This window comes from Cebus imitator, unplaced genomic scaffold (genome assembly GCF_001604975.1).
Source record: "Cebus imitator isolate Cc_AM_T3 unplaced genomic scaffold, Cebus_imitator-1.0 Scaffold286, whole genome shotgun sequence".
Classification (NCBI taxonomy): domain Eukaryota; kingdom Metazoa; phylum Chordata; class Mammalia; order Primates; family Cebidae; genus Cebus; species Cebus imitator.
The window spans coordinates 1,300,717-1,316,304 of NW_016107601.1; the positions used below are offsets into that span (position 1 = coordinate 1,300,717).

Below are 15,588 nucleotides of genomic sequence, written 5' to 3' on the forward strand. Positions count from 1 at the left end.
ACACACACACACACACACACACGCACACATAAAATAAAGTATTCTAGAAACAACTATTAAAAAATAAACAATAACACTGAATTCTATGGCTTAAGATTAAAATTCTGCTCAGTTATAATAAGTTTAGTTTTAGTTATTAACTATTTATACTTGTAAATAATGAAATATATTATTTTTAAAACTATGCTAGTCTTTAAAAAAAACCTCATAATATAATAATAAAAACTCATAAACTGATTTTTTTTCTGGCCTTCTTCCAGATATGCTAGAAATTTCAAACTACTCCTTTTTCTTACCTTCCTTCCTCAAATTTCTCTAAGAGTGAGTTTTATTTCTCTTTCTTGAATTTTTCTTCTCTCTCTTTTTATACCAGTTCTACTCAAGATTTTTAAATTTTCAGGTTACTGAAAAGTACAGAGATTTAAGTAAGGACTGGGCGTGGTGGCTTACACCTGTAATCCCAACACTTCCGGGAAGCCAAGGAAGATTGCTTGAAGCCAGGAGTTTGAGACCAGCTTGGGCAACATTGCAAGACCCCGACTCTATGGGGGAAAGGATGGATCAGTTGTATGCACCTGTGGTCCCAGTGGGAAGCTGAAGCAAGAAGATAGCTTGCGCCCAAAAATTCAAGGCTGCAGTGAACTAGGATAACGCCACTGCACTCCAGTATGGGTGACACAGTGAGACCCTGTCTCTGCACAAGACTGGATTAATTTTCAGTAGAGATAATAGCCTAGATTTTGGCTACAGATCATCCTTTGATCTGAACTTTCTGTAGATTTAATTAGAAATTAATTATCTACAAAGATTCAGCACAAAGAAGTAACAGGGTGGCAGAAAGCTCAAGATTAATAGAAGTAGTAAACGGTTTCCTATTATTTTAGAAAGTAAATGTCTTTACCACTTAATAATCTGGAGAAAAGCAAATATTCATTTAGGAAAGAAAAACATTTGACCCTTCTATTATTCTAAGTATAAACAGACTTAGAATCAAAGACTTGCTTTACTGGGATCACAGACTTGCTTTAATCATCTGCTTGTATAACATAAAAGCAATTCTAAACCTGTAATATGGTGTTTAAAATATTTTATGAATATCCAGCAAGATCTTTAGTATCAGGTAACAGTGAAAAAGAAAGAGAGGTGAAAAATAAATCAAAAAGGAAAAGTTTATTTAACATTAAAAAAAAAAACCTCAATCTTTTGAGACCTGTCCTTATTCTAGGAACTACCCATATGGTGGGAAAAAAACCATTAAAAGTTGCAATTTGGCATATCTATATAGCACTTAATGCAACTCAGTAAGGCAAGTATTACCAAAACAAATATATTTTAAAATATACGGGTTAACGGGCTCAAAGATGTTCAGTGAAATGCCCTGGGGTCAAATCCTTACTATGGAGGAGCAATAAAGACTAGAAAAGTCAGCCTTCTCAGTCATAGTCCAGCGCTCTCTTCATTATACAGGGCTGTCTACCATTGATATTAATATACGCTTCCTAGTGGTATAAAAAAAATGTCCAATGAAAGCCTCTTTCTGTGATAAATATGCCAATTTTATATAATAATGTCCATATTTAATTATTCTGTAATAAGATAGTCATTTCTTAAAGTATATTCTCTAAGTGAATTACAATCTTAACCCCCCAAATCCTTGCATTTTGATACTGTATAAGATGTATCTACAACTTACTTTATTAGACACAGAAAGGTAAGATGTTATGGTCAAAAACCATGTTTTTAAGAAAAATAGAGGGAAAAAATAAGATATATGTTGCTTTATAAAATAAACTATTCTGTTAACTGTAGATTATTTGTAAATGATGTTTTATCATTTCATTTAAGATCTATGTATCTTTTTTTGGTATCCAGTAACTGGTTAATTGACACAAGAAGGGTAAAAAGGAAATGGCTAAATAGAAAAACTATTTAATGTCTACCTGATGTGAAATATAGACACATTATATTTAATTTCTTCATATATTATTGTGAAATTGTAAACTTTTGCTGTTGTGATACATACATTTCAATTCAGAAAAATAAACAATTTCATTTTAAAAAACTAACCTGTCTACTTCATCTCGAGCCACAATGTCTCCTTTCTTTAAAGCTTTTATAGCAAACATCTCATTTGTGTGTCTATATTCAGCTAAAAGCACCTGAAATAAGATTAAAATAATTATTTTCTACTTGAGTTATTAATGCTGTAGCTATTCGAAAAAAATTCCAAAAGATTACCTTTCCAAAATGGCCTCTTCCCAAGACAGCACAACACCTGAAATCTTGTAGATTAAACTGAAACTTTTGCTGAGATCTGAAAAGAGAAATTTCAGTTAAAAATAAGACAATAAAGTATGGTACCAAACACGTAGTAGCAAAACTTGGTATATATTCTTTACCTTCTATCCTCAAGTTCTTGAATACCACTATATTCTAGGCCTGGCTGAGGAATATCAGGCTTGTATTCAGATTGAGATTTTGGAAGTATACTATTTCTGTCATTCTCAATGTCAAAAACAGTCTCTGAATCCTGTAAAATTAAATTAAATACTCATTAAACCATAGAAATACCCAGAAAGCAACTTATTTGGTAATGATAAAATCGAGGAAAATATTTCAGAAATCAATATAAATGTTAAAGAGTGAAAAGAAAAATTCAGATAGTCATTCTTTAAAAATTTTTTTTTTCTTTTTTTAGAGGCGGGTCTCACTATGTTGCCCAGAGTGGTCTTGAACTCCTGACCTCAAGTTATCTTTCTACTTCAGCCTCCCAAGTAGCTGAGGCCATTAATTTTATATTAAACTTATCCAAAAAATACAAAAAAAACTGGGACAGGTGTGGTGGCTTACGCCTGTAATCCTAGCACTTTGGGAGGCCAAGGTGGACAGATCACCTGAGGTTGAGAGTTCGAGAACAGCATGACCAACATGGAGAAATCCCATCTCTACTAAAAATACAAAATTAGCCAGGTGTGGTGGCGCATGCCTGTAATCCCAGCTACTCAGGAGGCTGAGGCAGGAGAATGACTTGAACCTGGGAGGCAAAGGTTGCACTCCAGCCTGGGCAACAACAGTGAAACTCTGTCTCAAAAACAAACAAGCAAGCAAGCAAACAAACAACAAAAGGGAAAACTAACACATTATCATCTTCAATGCATACTGTCAATCAAGTTAGAAGAATAGTGTTTCCGGCAGTATGTCATGTAGTATTAACCACACTCCTATCGTTACCTATTCTATTTAAGTAGCCTATTCTATCTCTTCTGGCCCATGAGCATCCAGAGGCTAACGCCAATGTCTTGCTAACATTAAGAAGTTGGTTATCTCCTATTTAGCTGAAACTAGACCATAAGAAACAAAAATAATACACAGCTCAGTGGCAACTTTAAATGGAAACGTACACCTTATTCACTATGATGCTTTTACTGCTAATTCATTTGGTGAAGAGGAATTATGCAAGGTTTAAAATGGCTTGCCTGTCCTGGTGTATCCAAAACTCTTAATTCAGAAGATTCATCTATTTCTCCAAGGGAAGAAGCTCGTGGTGGGGCTGGAGGAGGTTCAGGCTCAAGATCAAAGTCCAATTTGGTTACTGTAGAATCACTTATGGAAGATAAAGTAACTCACCAAAACAGTAATAGAAAGTCTGTATTTTAAACAGCTTTAAAATTAAAGCAAATGATTTACTTATTAAGTAAACAGAAGACTACTTTCAAGATACTACTTGGGAAAAAACAAGACTCTCAGTACACCTGCTATAATCAACATGTAAGAATGTCCCATTAACTTGTATAAGAGATGCTTAAAATCTCAGACACATACCTAGCTGGAGGTGCTAGTTCTGGGATGCGTACATCAACCACTGGCACTGTAGTAGGCCCAGGAGCTTGAGGACTGAAGGTGCCAGAATGATTTACTGTAGGAATAGCTCTTCTTACTAGCCTTCCCCAAGTGGCAATATTAATATTCATTTGAGGAGCTCTGAGAAATGTTTTGCCTGTAGATATTGAGAATAACAGAAATAAAACAAGTAATTTCTTTATATAACCAAAGGCCATAATTTAAAAATTCATATTCATCAGTTTATAATCTATGAGGAACAAACAAAATTTGTCACTTAAAAAAACTAGTTTTTAGCTATTTGCTAGTAAAGGCAAATAAAAATAGTGTAAGTTTTAAAAATAAATAGGTAAGAATTTTTTTTTAAGTCTAGTAGTAATATGTGGTTATGGTTTTAAAAAGAAATCTTATATTTTAGAGATATAAGCTATAATATTTATGAATAAATCGGCATTATGTCTGGGTTTCCTTCAAATTTGAGAAAGTAGTGAGAGGATGGTATATGGATAAAATAAAATTGGCCATGAGTTGATTATTGTTGAAGCTGGGTGACTGTACATTTCACTAGTCTCTCCACTTACGGACACATTTAAAATATTCCTTAATAAAAAGTTAGAAATAAATGAATAAATAAACAAACAAACATAGATGGCTATTACTATTAAAGTAGTAACTAGATTAAGAAAATAACAAAATGCTATGTATTTGATTGTTAGTAATTACCTTGTTGTTTTGAAAAAATTTTCTTTTGTCTTTGAAGTTTTGGTCTTCTTTCAATAACTGGATTAAAAAAGGTAACCTGCAGTGAAGAAAATTCAAGTTGACATGAAAATAGCATTGGATTTATGGTTCATGAAATCCACTAAACTTATAAAATTTGAAAGCTCAAGGGAATCTTAAGTTATAGTTTAGTCCAGCCCCTCATTTTCTAGATAAGAAAACAGACATAGGATGAGTAGTTGATTTGTCTCAAGATCACATACCTATTCAGTGGCATAGCTCAGACAAGAACTCAAGTCATCTGTCTTTCAGCCTAACATTCTATCTACTTCTGTATCATGCTGCCTACATACGTAATTTCAACTGTAGTTAGGCACATTAAATAAAATACATTTATTACCTCTGCAAATAAAGTACCCTGTGGTTCCAAATAGAGACACATGCCATGCCGTTGGTTGTCTAAAAAATCTTCTAACCTCAGAAATTTTACAGCACACAGAGATCGCCAATCACGCCAATAAACTGAAATTTCCAGTTCACGTGACTAGGATAATTTAAAAAAAAAAATAAAGAAAACAGAAAAGACATCATTGGACACACACTTGAATAAAATATCACAAAAAATATGAAATACAAATACAATAAACAAAAATAACACAAAGGTCACACTGTTTTAAAGAGGTTTGTAATGTTTCTCAACTGTATTACTTTAACAAACTTACACATTTTAATTAAAAAAAAAAAACCAAAACATATTGTGACATTTTCCAGCTGAGGTATTCTTAAAGTATACATAAGGGGGAACAACCAATACAGATGAATAACCACAAAAACTCCTTCTCTTACAGCTTCAATCTTTTGGATTTCCCTCCTCTAATTCGCCATCATGTGCTATGTTACTGCTATGTTACTACCCCAATGCTTGCTTCAAAGAACTCATTTGAAACTTTGTCTCATTGCTGAGCCTGAAAAAGTTCTGCAAACAGCATTTGTTCTGTACCAACAATGTGCCACATATTGTGCTAATAAGTACTTTAAGAATATTAGGTTATTTAATTTTCTTTTCTTTGGAGGGGTGTCTCTTTTTTAGGTTATTTAATTTTCAAAAGAATACCACTCGGTAGCAAGACCCATTCTGCAATGGAGGGGCGGAAAGGCGAAATTCAGATGAAGCTTTATACAGAAAGATACTCATTTATTATAATAATAAAAAATAACTTACAAAGCAAATTAGCAAGAATTTGAACGTTCAAACCCCAGGAAAAAGTTAAGTATATTATACCACAGCCATATGAGAGAATGCACTGTTCAAGTTGAACAATAAAGAAAAAAAATAAAAAAAATTTTTTTTTAAAAAGAGAATACACTGTAGACATTGAAATAATGCTTATGTGGAGAAATACATTTAAGGTTTTAATAACCAGTGTTTAAATACACCTGTAGAACATAGTGTCTAAGCTGGGGTCAATTCATACACTAACCTCTACTGTTGTAATGTATATACTTTTTAATTATAAAGTACTGGACTTTTCTATTATTTTATTGTTCAGGCTTCTGTACACCATCAACAAAAAGAGATAAATGTTTCCCTTTTTAGGGCTCTACAAAGCAATAAATTACTTATTTGATATAACCAATTTCAATTTATAAACTTATGCATCTTATTATCTAAGCTCTTGGTATAAATAGCAAAAAAATCTATGGACTTTAAATTATAAATCTAGTTGATGCAAATGAACATAAAAACACCTATAAAAAATGCAACAACAACAAAAAAGAATCAAAATGCAATGTGCCAGAGGGCTTCATAGCCAAACATGAAAAGAATTAGAAAAATACATCTATGGCAATGAGGATGTGATTTCAAGGCTTCCCATCTCATTTCTTCTTTCTGAATCATAATTAATATGGGAAAGATTTGTCATGAAAGAAGTATGAGTAGAATATAATTATTTTAAGACTAGCAAATGGCATACAGAAGAGATTGGGTACGAAGACTATAACATCCAAGTTAAAAGCATATTTTGGAAGCAGTTACTTTGGGAAATAAACTGGAAGAAGAATCATGTCAGGATTGGTAATTTAGCCTCCATTATTTTAGATGAGAGGAAGGTAGGTCTACTTTCACCTGCCTTCTTCCACTGTCTCAAGGAAGAATTGCTATGGATGAAGAAGATGCAGGGGACAAAGGCTTGTTATGAATCAGGAAGATGCAAGATGCACACATGCTAGAGATGGAATTAGTACTTGCTAAAAGTTCTTACATTTTTACACTGGCTAAAATGGTAAGATTTTTGTCTCATTGTGAATAAGAGAACTGAATCTAGAATCAAAGAGAAAACTGCTTGGTAGACCTAAGGAATCTCTGTGTGTTATCTGGAAGTTTAAGATCTGAAAGGAAACGAAAAAGCATCAGCCTCACGCGTGGTGGAGAGCAACAAATTTAAAAATGTGTTGCAATTGAAAAAAGAACAGTACACATCTATCATAAAAGAATTAGCACAAAGAATGCTGAGGTTTCCAAGGTGTTCGCTGAGGAGCCCTGGGGTGCCTGAGAATATTTTCACTTTTCATAGGAAACACAGCGACATCTACAGGACACTGTGAGAACTAGTTCATAGTTTCAACATTAGAACATTCCATATTCCTTCTGGTGATGTCATATCTTTGCTAAGGTGGGTTTTCAACAATAGTAAAAAGCAATTTCATATGAAGAATCATTGAAGAAAAGAGATGGGAGTGTAGAGTCCTTATGATCCCAAGCTTTGGGAAGTTATATAGTATATAAAAGGCAGACATGTCCCATTAGTTAATTGTAACTATGTACTAATGGAATAAATATATTGTTTTCTCTCAGTATTTGTATTTTTCAAAAACTCCTGATTTAAGATGTAAATACTAACTAATAAGCACTTCTTAATAAATGGAACTGTTGGGTATTTCTTTAGGTCGTTGCTTTGTAGTTTCGCTGTGTTCTCGGCCGGGTTCTAGGCACCATGGCTCCCAGTGGGAGGAAACAGAAGGCTGAGGCCGCGGTGGTTGCCACTGCCAAGAAGCTAGTAAATGGCGGGGAGGGAGTGGAGGAGGCGACCATTGTTACTGAGCATTACTCGAGGTGATGCGTCTGTGGGCGCAATGCTGCGGCCCTGAGCCAGGCGTTGTGCCCAGAGGTCCCACAGCTTCCAGTAAAGGTGAACCTGGCCAAACCCCGGAGGGGCAACTTCAAGGTGACGCTGCTGCAGTGCAGAGCTCTGAACTGCGATTAAGAAGGGGGCCCCCACGCAAACTCAAATTCCCTGAGGCTCAAGAGGTGGTGGAAGAGTTAAAGTACCTGTCTTAGGGAGATTTGGGTAGAAGTCCTCATGCTGAGCTTTGTGTCCCTGGTGGCATTGTAACACTAATGATGGAACATGGCCAAACTTCAGTCATGTGCCTGAAGCCATGGTTTCCTCCCCACCAGAAAGGAAGGTTCAATTGTGAGACAACCCTCTAGTAAGGCACTGTAAAAGTTACTGGATTTGGTTTAATAAAAGTTGAAATAAAGTATCTGAGTAACAGAAAAAAAAGAAACATTAGAAAGACACTGAACTGAGAAAGTTTGGGAACTTTGATAGAAGTAAAGGACAGCTGGGCTCCACTGCTGAAATAAAAAGGGCAAAAGAAGAAAATGAGAAAGCCTCCCTTGCCAAAAAGAAAAGAAAGGTCAAAAAAACTTTCTACTGCCACTAAAAAAGAGAATATTACTCAATGCCCGGAAAATTTAAGAGCTGGGGAAAGGTGAGATTTCTGCAAACGTGTACACAAGAGATGATATTCACTGGTCTTCAATGTGCTTCTGAGAACAACACAGGCTTTTGAAATTTATCAGTTAGGGTCCTAGCAGCTGGCAGATAGTACACCGAAAGAGTTTTTAAACAGAGTTTTTAAAATCAGCTACTTATGGAGATGTGATTAAAGTTAAACCAACAAGGAATGAAAAGAATCTGAGGTCAAGCAACAGCAGAAATCCATTATCACTCTTAGCCTGAAAGGACAAGAGGAACTATTAATTATTGCCAGAATCTGATTTAGGTTAAATCTTAAAAAAGGAACTATCCAACAGTTGTGGCCATAGCTGAACGCTGTTGTGAAAAGCAAGGCAAGGCAGGCAAGGAGAAATGGAAACACACACTGCAACTTTCCTTTCTTCCTGCCCTTGGATCTCCTAACACTGTCTCTTATTCTAAGTCAAAGCCAAGTAATTCAAGTAAACTTTGTAGTCATCAGCCCACAAACAAGGTAGGACAGGGAAGGAAGGAGACTGGAATCCACTGGGAAAAAATAGAAAACCACCACTTTAGGTAACAATATACGTTTTCAGTTCAGGAGTCCAATGAGAGTGATTCTCCAGCTGGAACAAATGTAACAAAAAGAAGGAAACTTTGGGATCATTTGGGAGGATGAGAAATACAGAGGGCAGAGGAGGAGACAAAGATAATGGAAAATACAAGGCCATGATCTTGGCAGGAAAAGTTGGCCTGATATAGATGTGGGTTACTGCCTCTGCTCCCTAGACAAACTATGATAGAAACTACTATGCTATATCAACTATGCACAACTGCTTCCTATGTCAACCACATCATACAAAAAGTTCCAAAGACTTGTAATTATTCCAAACGTATTATATACTTTTTCTGCCTCCATGTCTTTACATATATAGTTCCTATTTCTAATCTTATATCTTATTATCCAACTCAAACCTATATTGTTACACAAGATTAAATTTCTTAACTATTCTTTCCCCCATCCCAGTCCAAATTCTCTCTTCTCATCAAAGCCAAATTAAACATCCATTTCCTCTACAAAGGCATTCTTTAAATCCAGCCCACATTTTTTCATCAAGGTTTTTTAGCTGTAGCTGTCTTTTTATGTATCCTTGTAGGAACCTATGTTTTCAAGTCTGAGGACTCATGGTTGTCATCATTCTGGATATTACTGATTGCTTCTGGAACTCCACTCTGTGTGTTAGTCATTCTTAGTTTATCCTTCATGTCTCTTACTCTCTCTTTCATGTTTTTCATTTCTGTGTCGTTTTGTGCTGTATTCTGGGCAACTTCGCTCTTTCAGGGCACTAACTCTTCTTTTCTTTAACATATCTTCTTAGTTTTCCATTTCGGAAGTTATATTTCCTATTTTTTTTAGTTCTACTTGGTTCTCTTTCTCACCAGCATCAACAATTTATCAATAATGGCCAATAATACTTCATCTCCACCTTTCCCCCATAAGTATCTGAAGCAAATTTCAGACATCAATAATTTCATTTATTTTAAAACTCTGCTTAGTTTTTTTGGTTCATCACCCATCCTTTGCTCATGTTTTCAAATTCTTCTATTCTTTATATACTATGATCATTTAAATATTTAAATATAAACTTTGAAATATTTTTAAAATCCCATTATCTGCTTCTGCTTGCTCATGGTGGCCATACCCTCACGTATTTTAAAATTTTGGATGCAAGCTCATGTTGGTGGAATTATTATTCCCTAAGCTTCTGAAATACAATAGTTTTTTATTTTGTCTCAAATAATTTATCTTTAACCTATCATACCTTAGAGTCCTTTACGGAAGGAATACCTCTGGCACTTTTGCATTCTTTTGCATTTCTTTTAAAAATGTTGCTTAAATTTCATTAATTTTTAAAATTGTTTTCTTATTTGTGTGTGTTTATTTATTTATTGAATAGAATGACGTCTCTCTGTGTTGCCCAGGCTGGTCTCAAACTCCTGGTCTCAAACCATTCTCCCACCTCAGCCTCCCAAAGTGCTGGGATTACAGGCATAAGCCACTGTACCTGGGCTCTTTTGCCAGGCACAGTGCCAAATGGAGGTCTTGAGTATTAATTTACACATCAGAGAGGTAAGTAAAAGCTAAAATGCCTATACTATGCTGTAAAGATGCATGCCCTCCCTGCTCAGATTCCAACCTGTCTATTTGGGAATCATTATATTGACTAGAGTGTGTTACATTCTTTGGGTATGTTGCAGAAAAAAAAAAAGGTTAAGAAAAGCTCCTTTTCAGTTTTAATTCTTTTCATTCATCTCATTAATACTTAGTGAATATGTATACTAAGTATCTTCTGTGACAGAGATACAAAGATAAGTAACATATGGTCCAGCTCTCAAATAGTTCATAGTGTTGTTGGAGAGACAGAAATGTAAATCAATACTGGCAATACAGTGGCATATACAATATGCACAATAACACAAAACAGAGAGCTGACCAACTTTTTTGTAAGGGCCAGATAAAGGATATTCAACCTCTATAGTTACCAAAAAGAAAAGCATTGGGATAAAAATGCCTTGTGTATGCATGCACACTTAATAAATTTCTGTAGAATAGGTCACATCTTAATCCTACGCCACTTAGTAGTTCTGTTACCCTGGGCAAGTTATTTAACCTTTCTGGGTCTCAGATTGCTTGCCTGTAAAATATGCATTAATGATATCAACCTTGTAGGGCTGTGTGAGAATTAAAGGAGGTTAATACAACTCCAGCACATAAGTCAATCTCAATATGTTGCCTGCCTGACCAACATGGAGAAACCCTGTCTCTACTAAAAATACAAAAAATTAGTTAGGCGTGGTGGTGCATGCCTGTAATTCCAGTTACTCGGGAGGCTAAGGCAGAAGAATCACTTGAACCTGGGAGGTGGAGTTTGCAGTGAGCCGAGATTGCACCATTGCAATTGCACTCCAGCCTGAGTGACAAGAGTGAAACTCTATCCTCCCCCCCACCAAAAAAAAAGAATAAGAGATCAGAAGAAAGAAGTAGTTAGAAATATAAGTGTTAATAGGGATAACTAATGAAACAAGGCTATAGGAGAATAGAAAGAATGGAAACTAGGGGGCAACTTGAATCATCATACAATCTATACAGGAAGGAGAGGGACTTCATTCTCTGGAACCAAGGAGGAAGATACAAAAAAAAAATTAGCAGGTGATAGGAGAAATTTGATGCCTAATTGTCTTAAATCTAATCTATAAACAAATCAAAGGTAGAGGACTTTGAGGTGGGATAGAAGACTTAAAGAGACAAGTAAAAGAAAAGCTGCTGGTAATGAAATAAAAATGTGAAATGTGAAATAACTTTTACAAGCCTAGCTGAGATTGAAAACTAAAATTCCTAACAGTAAATGTGATCAATTTCAGCAGCATTCAGGATATAGAACAGAGAAGATAGATGGTAGAACTGATTTGCTGTTGGGAGTTTCCACAGCAGGTAGGTATAAAGATAAGGCTAAAGGATGCTATGGTGGTATCAGTAAAGAAATGCTTCACACTAACATTTGTTTTAGGGTAAATAGAGAAGAAAATTAAGTTTGGAAGGGGTTGATGGCATGAAAATATCCTGAAGAATCAAGGAAATGAAAATATTTGATCAAACACCTAGCCTTGATAAGAAAAGATCTGGAAGAAAAGCAATAACAAGTGCTATTGTTTACTGAATACCATTCTGTAAAGGTACTATTCTAGGTGCATTAATTAATTAATGAAACGGTCTCATTAGCTGAGCGTGGTGGCATGTACTTACAATCCCAGCTATTTGGGAGGCTGAGGCAGAGAACTGCTTGAACCCACAAGGTGGTGGTTGCGGTGAGCTGAGACTGCGCCACTGTACTCCAGCCTAAGCGACAGAATGAGACTCTGTCTCAACAACAACAACAACAACAACAAAAAAAGAGAGAGACAGAGAAAGGGTCTCACTCTGTTGCCCAGCCTGGAGTGCAGTGGCATGATCTCAGCTCACTGCTGCATTCAACTCCTGGGCTCAAGTAATCCTGCCTCAGCCTTCCCAGTAGTTGGGACTACAGGCTAATTATTCTAGGTGCTTTATGTAGTTATATCATTTAGGAGAACAAGAGACTTGGTGAAAGGTTGGTATATTGAATTTAAGATTTCAATTTGTGGAGCACACAATTCATTTAAAATGACAAAGGAGTAAAGGTATACTACAGTTGTGGAGTTCAAAGACGTTTAAATAATGGTATATTATATGTGTTACTTACATACACAGTCCACCCTCTGTATCTGTGGGTTAGTTATCTGTGGATTAAACCAACCATGACTGAAAATGTTTGGGGAATAAAAGAACAGTTTTATTTGTGCTAATATGTAGACTTTTTTTTGGCCAATACTCCCTAAAAAAATATGGTGTAACAATTTATATAGTATTTACATTGCACTGGGTATTATAATTACTCTAGAGATGATTTAAAGTATATAGGAGGATGTGGGTCGGTTATGTGCAAATATACCATTTTATATAAAGAACTTGAGCATCCATGGATTTTGGTATGGGGAGAAGGAGTCCTGAAATCATTCCCCATGGATACCAAGGGACAATTATATACAGATATTTTATATCCCTCATAATGATGGCAAATGTTGGAGGGAAAAATAAAAGTCATCCTTAATTAGCATCAGAGAGTACCTGATGTTCAAGAATAATAGAAACAAAAGAGAAAATGAAGTAGGCAATTCTATACAGTTAACCCATGAACAATATAAGTTTGAAATGCACAAGCCCACTTATATGTGGAATTTTTTTCAATAGATATATTGAAACCTTTTTTGGAGATTTGCAACAGTTTGAAAAAACTTGCAGATGAATCACAGTGTAGAAATATCAAAAACATTACAACAAAGATATGTCCTGAACACATAAAATATATGTAGATAGTAGTCTATTTTATCATTCACTACCATAAGATAAACAAATCTATTACAAAATTAAAATTTATCAAACGTACATACACTTACAGACCAGACCTGGTACCATTTGTAGTCAAGAGAAATATAAGCAAACATGAAGATGCAATATTAAATCATAACTGCATAAAATTAACTATAATACTACGCTGCTGTAATAATTTTGTAGCCACCTCCTAATGCTCTTGTGGTGAGCTCAAGTGTTAACATATCCATTTAAAACATATGTAAATCTAATTATTTCTGCCTGAGCAGTTCATCTCTCCAGTAAATTGTATATGGCAGTAAAAAGTGCTCTGCCTCAGTTCTTGCATATTTTTCATGGTGTTCAGTGCAATACCATAAACCCTGAATAACACTATAGGGCTCTTACAAAGTACCACTAGTGATGCTGGAAGTGCTCCCAAGAAGCAGAGAAAAATCATGACATTATAAGAAGAAGCTGAACTGCTTCATGTGCATCCTATAGATTGAGGTTTGCGGTTGTTGCTTCTGCCATTTCAACATAAATGAATCCAAAATAAGAACCATTGTAAAAGAAGAAAAGGAAATTTCTGAAGCTGCTGCTACAGCTAGGCCAGCAGGCACAAAAACCTTGTACTTTTGGCAAAATAGACTGTGTTATCAATAAGGTTTCTGGTCAACAGTAGACTATTAGTATTGAAGTCAAAAATGTTATGTGGATTTTAGAGTGCAGAAGTTGGGAATGTGGGCTTGTGCCACCTAACCCCTGCATTGCTCAAGAGTCAACTGTACAGTTCATAATCTCAAAGAAGTCATATAGCCCCAGAGGAACAGATGACATGTTATTTTTAACAGCAGTGGAATCTGGAAACAGCAAAGGAGAGGTAAAAAGGGTAAGTGTTTTATAGCTTTGTTACAAGTTAAAAAACAGTATCTCAGATTAAACAATATTCCCAAATGTCAGACAGTTTATAATACACAAAGAAGTAAAAGTATCTTTGTATTCCTATTCTTGTTCTGCTATATTACAGTACTTTACTCCCCATTAAAAAATTTACATGCATTTTTATCCTTTTCTAGGGAAGAAACATTTTTCTCACTGCCATAGTTGCTATGAGAAATAATTTCCCCATTTTCCCTAAATATCTGGATAGGTCTTTACCTCAATACTCTTATTCAAACCTCAGAACCCATTATCTGATAGGAGACTTTGGAAAAGAAACTGGACATGACAAACACAGCCCATTCCTTCTTTTCTCTTGAGAGCCAGGCTGCTGAATGAAGTCAACAGCTTGCTCTTTTCCTCCATGCTTTAAATTTTACATAGCTTAGGGCCCACAGTGATCCAAGGGACTTGACATAACCCACTCTTGCTGCATACCCAACCATACTCTCAAACATCAGCTTACTTTTTCAGTAATATAGATGATATTTTATTTTCCATTAGTCATTTCTTTGTTTCTCTCAACTAGTTCAGAACCTTAGCAACTCCGTACTCACAGGGTTTTTTTTTTTTGAGACAGTTTCACTCCGTTGCTCAGGCTGAAGTGCAGTGGTACGATCTCAGCTCACTGCAACCTCTGCCTTCTGGGTTCAAGCAATTCTCCTGCCTTAGTCTCCTGGGTAGCTGGGATTACAGGAGCCCACTACCACACCTAACTTGCATTTTTAGTAGAGATGGGGTTTCATCATGTTGGTCAGGCTGGTCTTGAACTCCTGACCAAGTGATCTGCCTTCCTTGGCCTCCCAAAATGCTGGATTTGCAGGTTTGAGCAACCACACCCGGCCCATACACAGCTTTAAATTAATCACTTTAGTGTCTCATTCTTAAGACAGACATGGATGGCCACACATTTGCCCAAATACATAACATGATAAACAAATTTTTTTTTTTTTTGAGACAGAGTTTCACTCTTGTTGCCAAGGGCTGGAGTGCAATGGTGTGATCTTGGCTCACTGCAACCTCCGCCTCCCAGGTTCAAGCAATTCCCCTGCCTCAGACTCCTCGGTAGCTGGGATTACAGGCATGCGCCACCACACCTGGCTAATTTTTGTATTTTTCATAGATACGGGGTTTCTCCATGTTGGTCAGCCTGGTCTCGAACTCCCATCCTCAGATGATCCACCCGCCTCGGCCTCCCAAAGTGCTGCAATTACAGGTGTGAGCCACTGAACCTGGCCTGATAAAGAGAGACCTGAGTCAGGAGTGGTGGCTCACGCCTGTAATCCTAGCACTTTGGGAGGCTGAGGTGGGTGGATCACCTGAGGTCAGGAGTTCCAAACCAGCCTGGCCATCATGGTGAAACCCAATCTTTAA

The 15,588-nt window shown here is 36.0% G+C and overlaps 1 protein-coding gene and 1 pseudogene across 7 annotated transcripts in view; one reads left to right on the top strand and one right to left on the bottom strand.

Annotated features, from left to right (window-relative positions):
• PKN2 (protein kinase N2) overlaps positions 1 to 15,588 on the bottom strand; it is a 151,859-nt gene that overhangs the window by 20,093 nt on the left and 116,178 nt on the right. For 5 of the 7 annotated variants that reach the window (XR_005195948.1, XM_017501957.2, XM_017501955.1 and 2 more), the window contains 7 exons: positions 4,961 to 5,104; positions 4,564 to 4,639; positions 3,823 to 3,997; positions 3,477 to 3,603; positions 2,400 to 2,530; positions 2,239 to 2,314; positions 2,068 to 2,159 (listed from right to left, as the gene is read on the bottom strand). Coding sequence is in view for 6 of the 7 variants with exons in the window: in XM_017501957.2 (XP_017357446.1) it covers positions 2,068 to 2,159; positions 2,239 to 2,314; positions 2,400 to 2,530; positions 3,477 to 3,603; positions 3,823 to 3,997; positions 4,564 to 4,639; positions 4,961 to 5,104 (821 nt within the window). In the remaining variant the exon portion in view is untranslated. The remainder of the gene's footprint in view (positions 1 to 2,067; positions 2,160 to 2,238; positions 2,315 to 2,399; positions 2,531 to 3,476; positions 3,604 to 3,822; positions 3,998 to 4,563; positions 4,640 to 4,960; positions 5,105 to 15,588) is intronic. The other 2 variants (XM_017501958.2, XM_017501956.1) reach the window with 1 other exon arrangement.
• Positions 7,557 to 8,106, top strand: LOC108284968 (annotated as a pseudogene).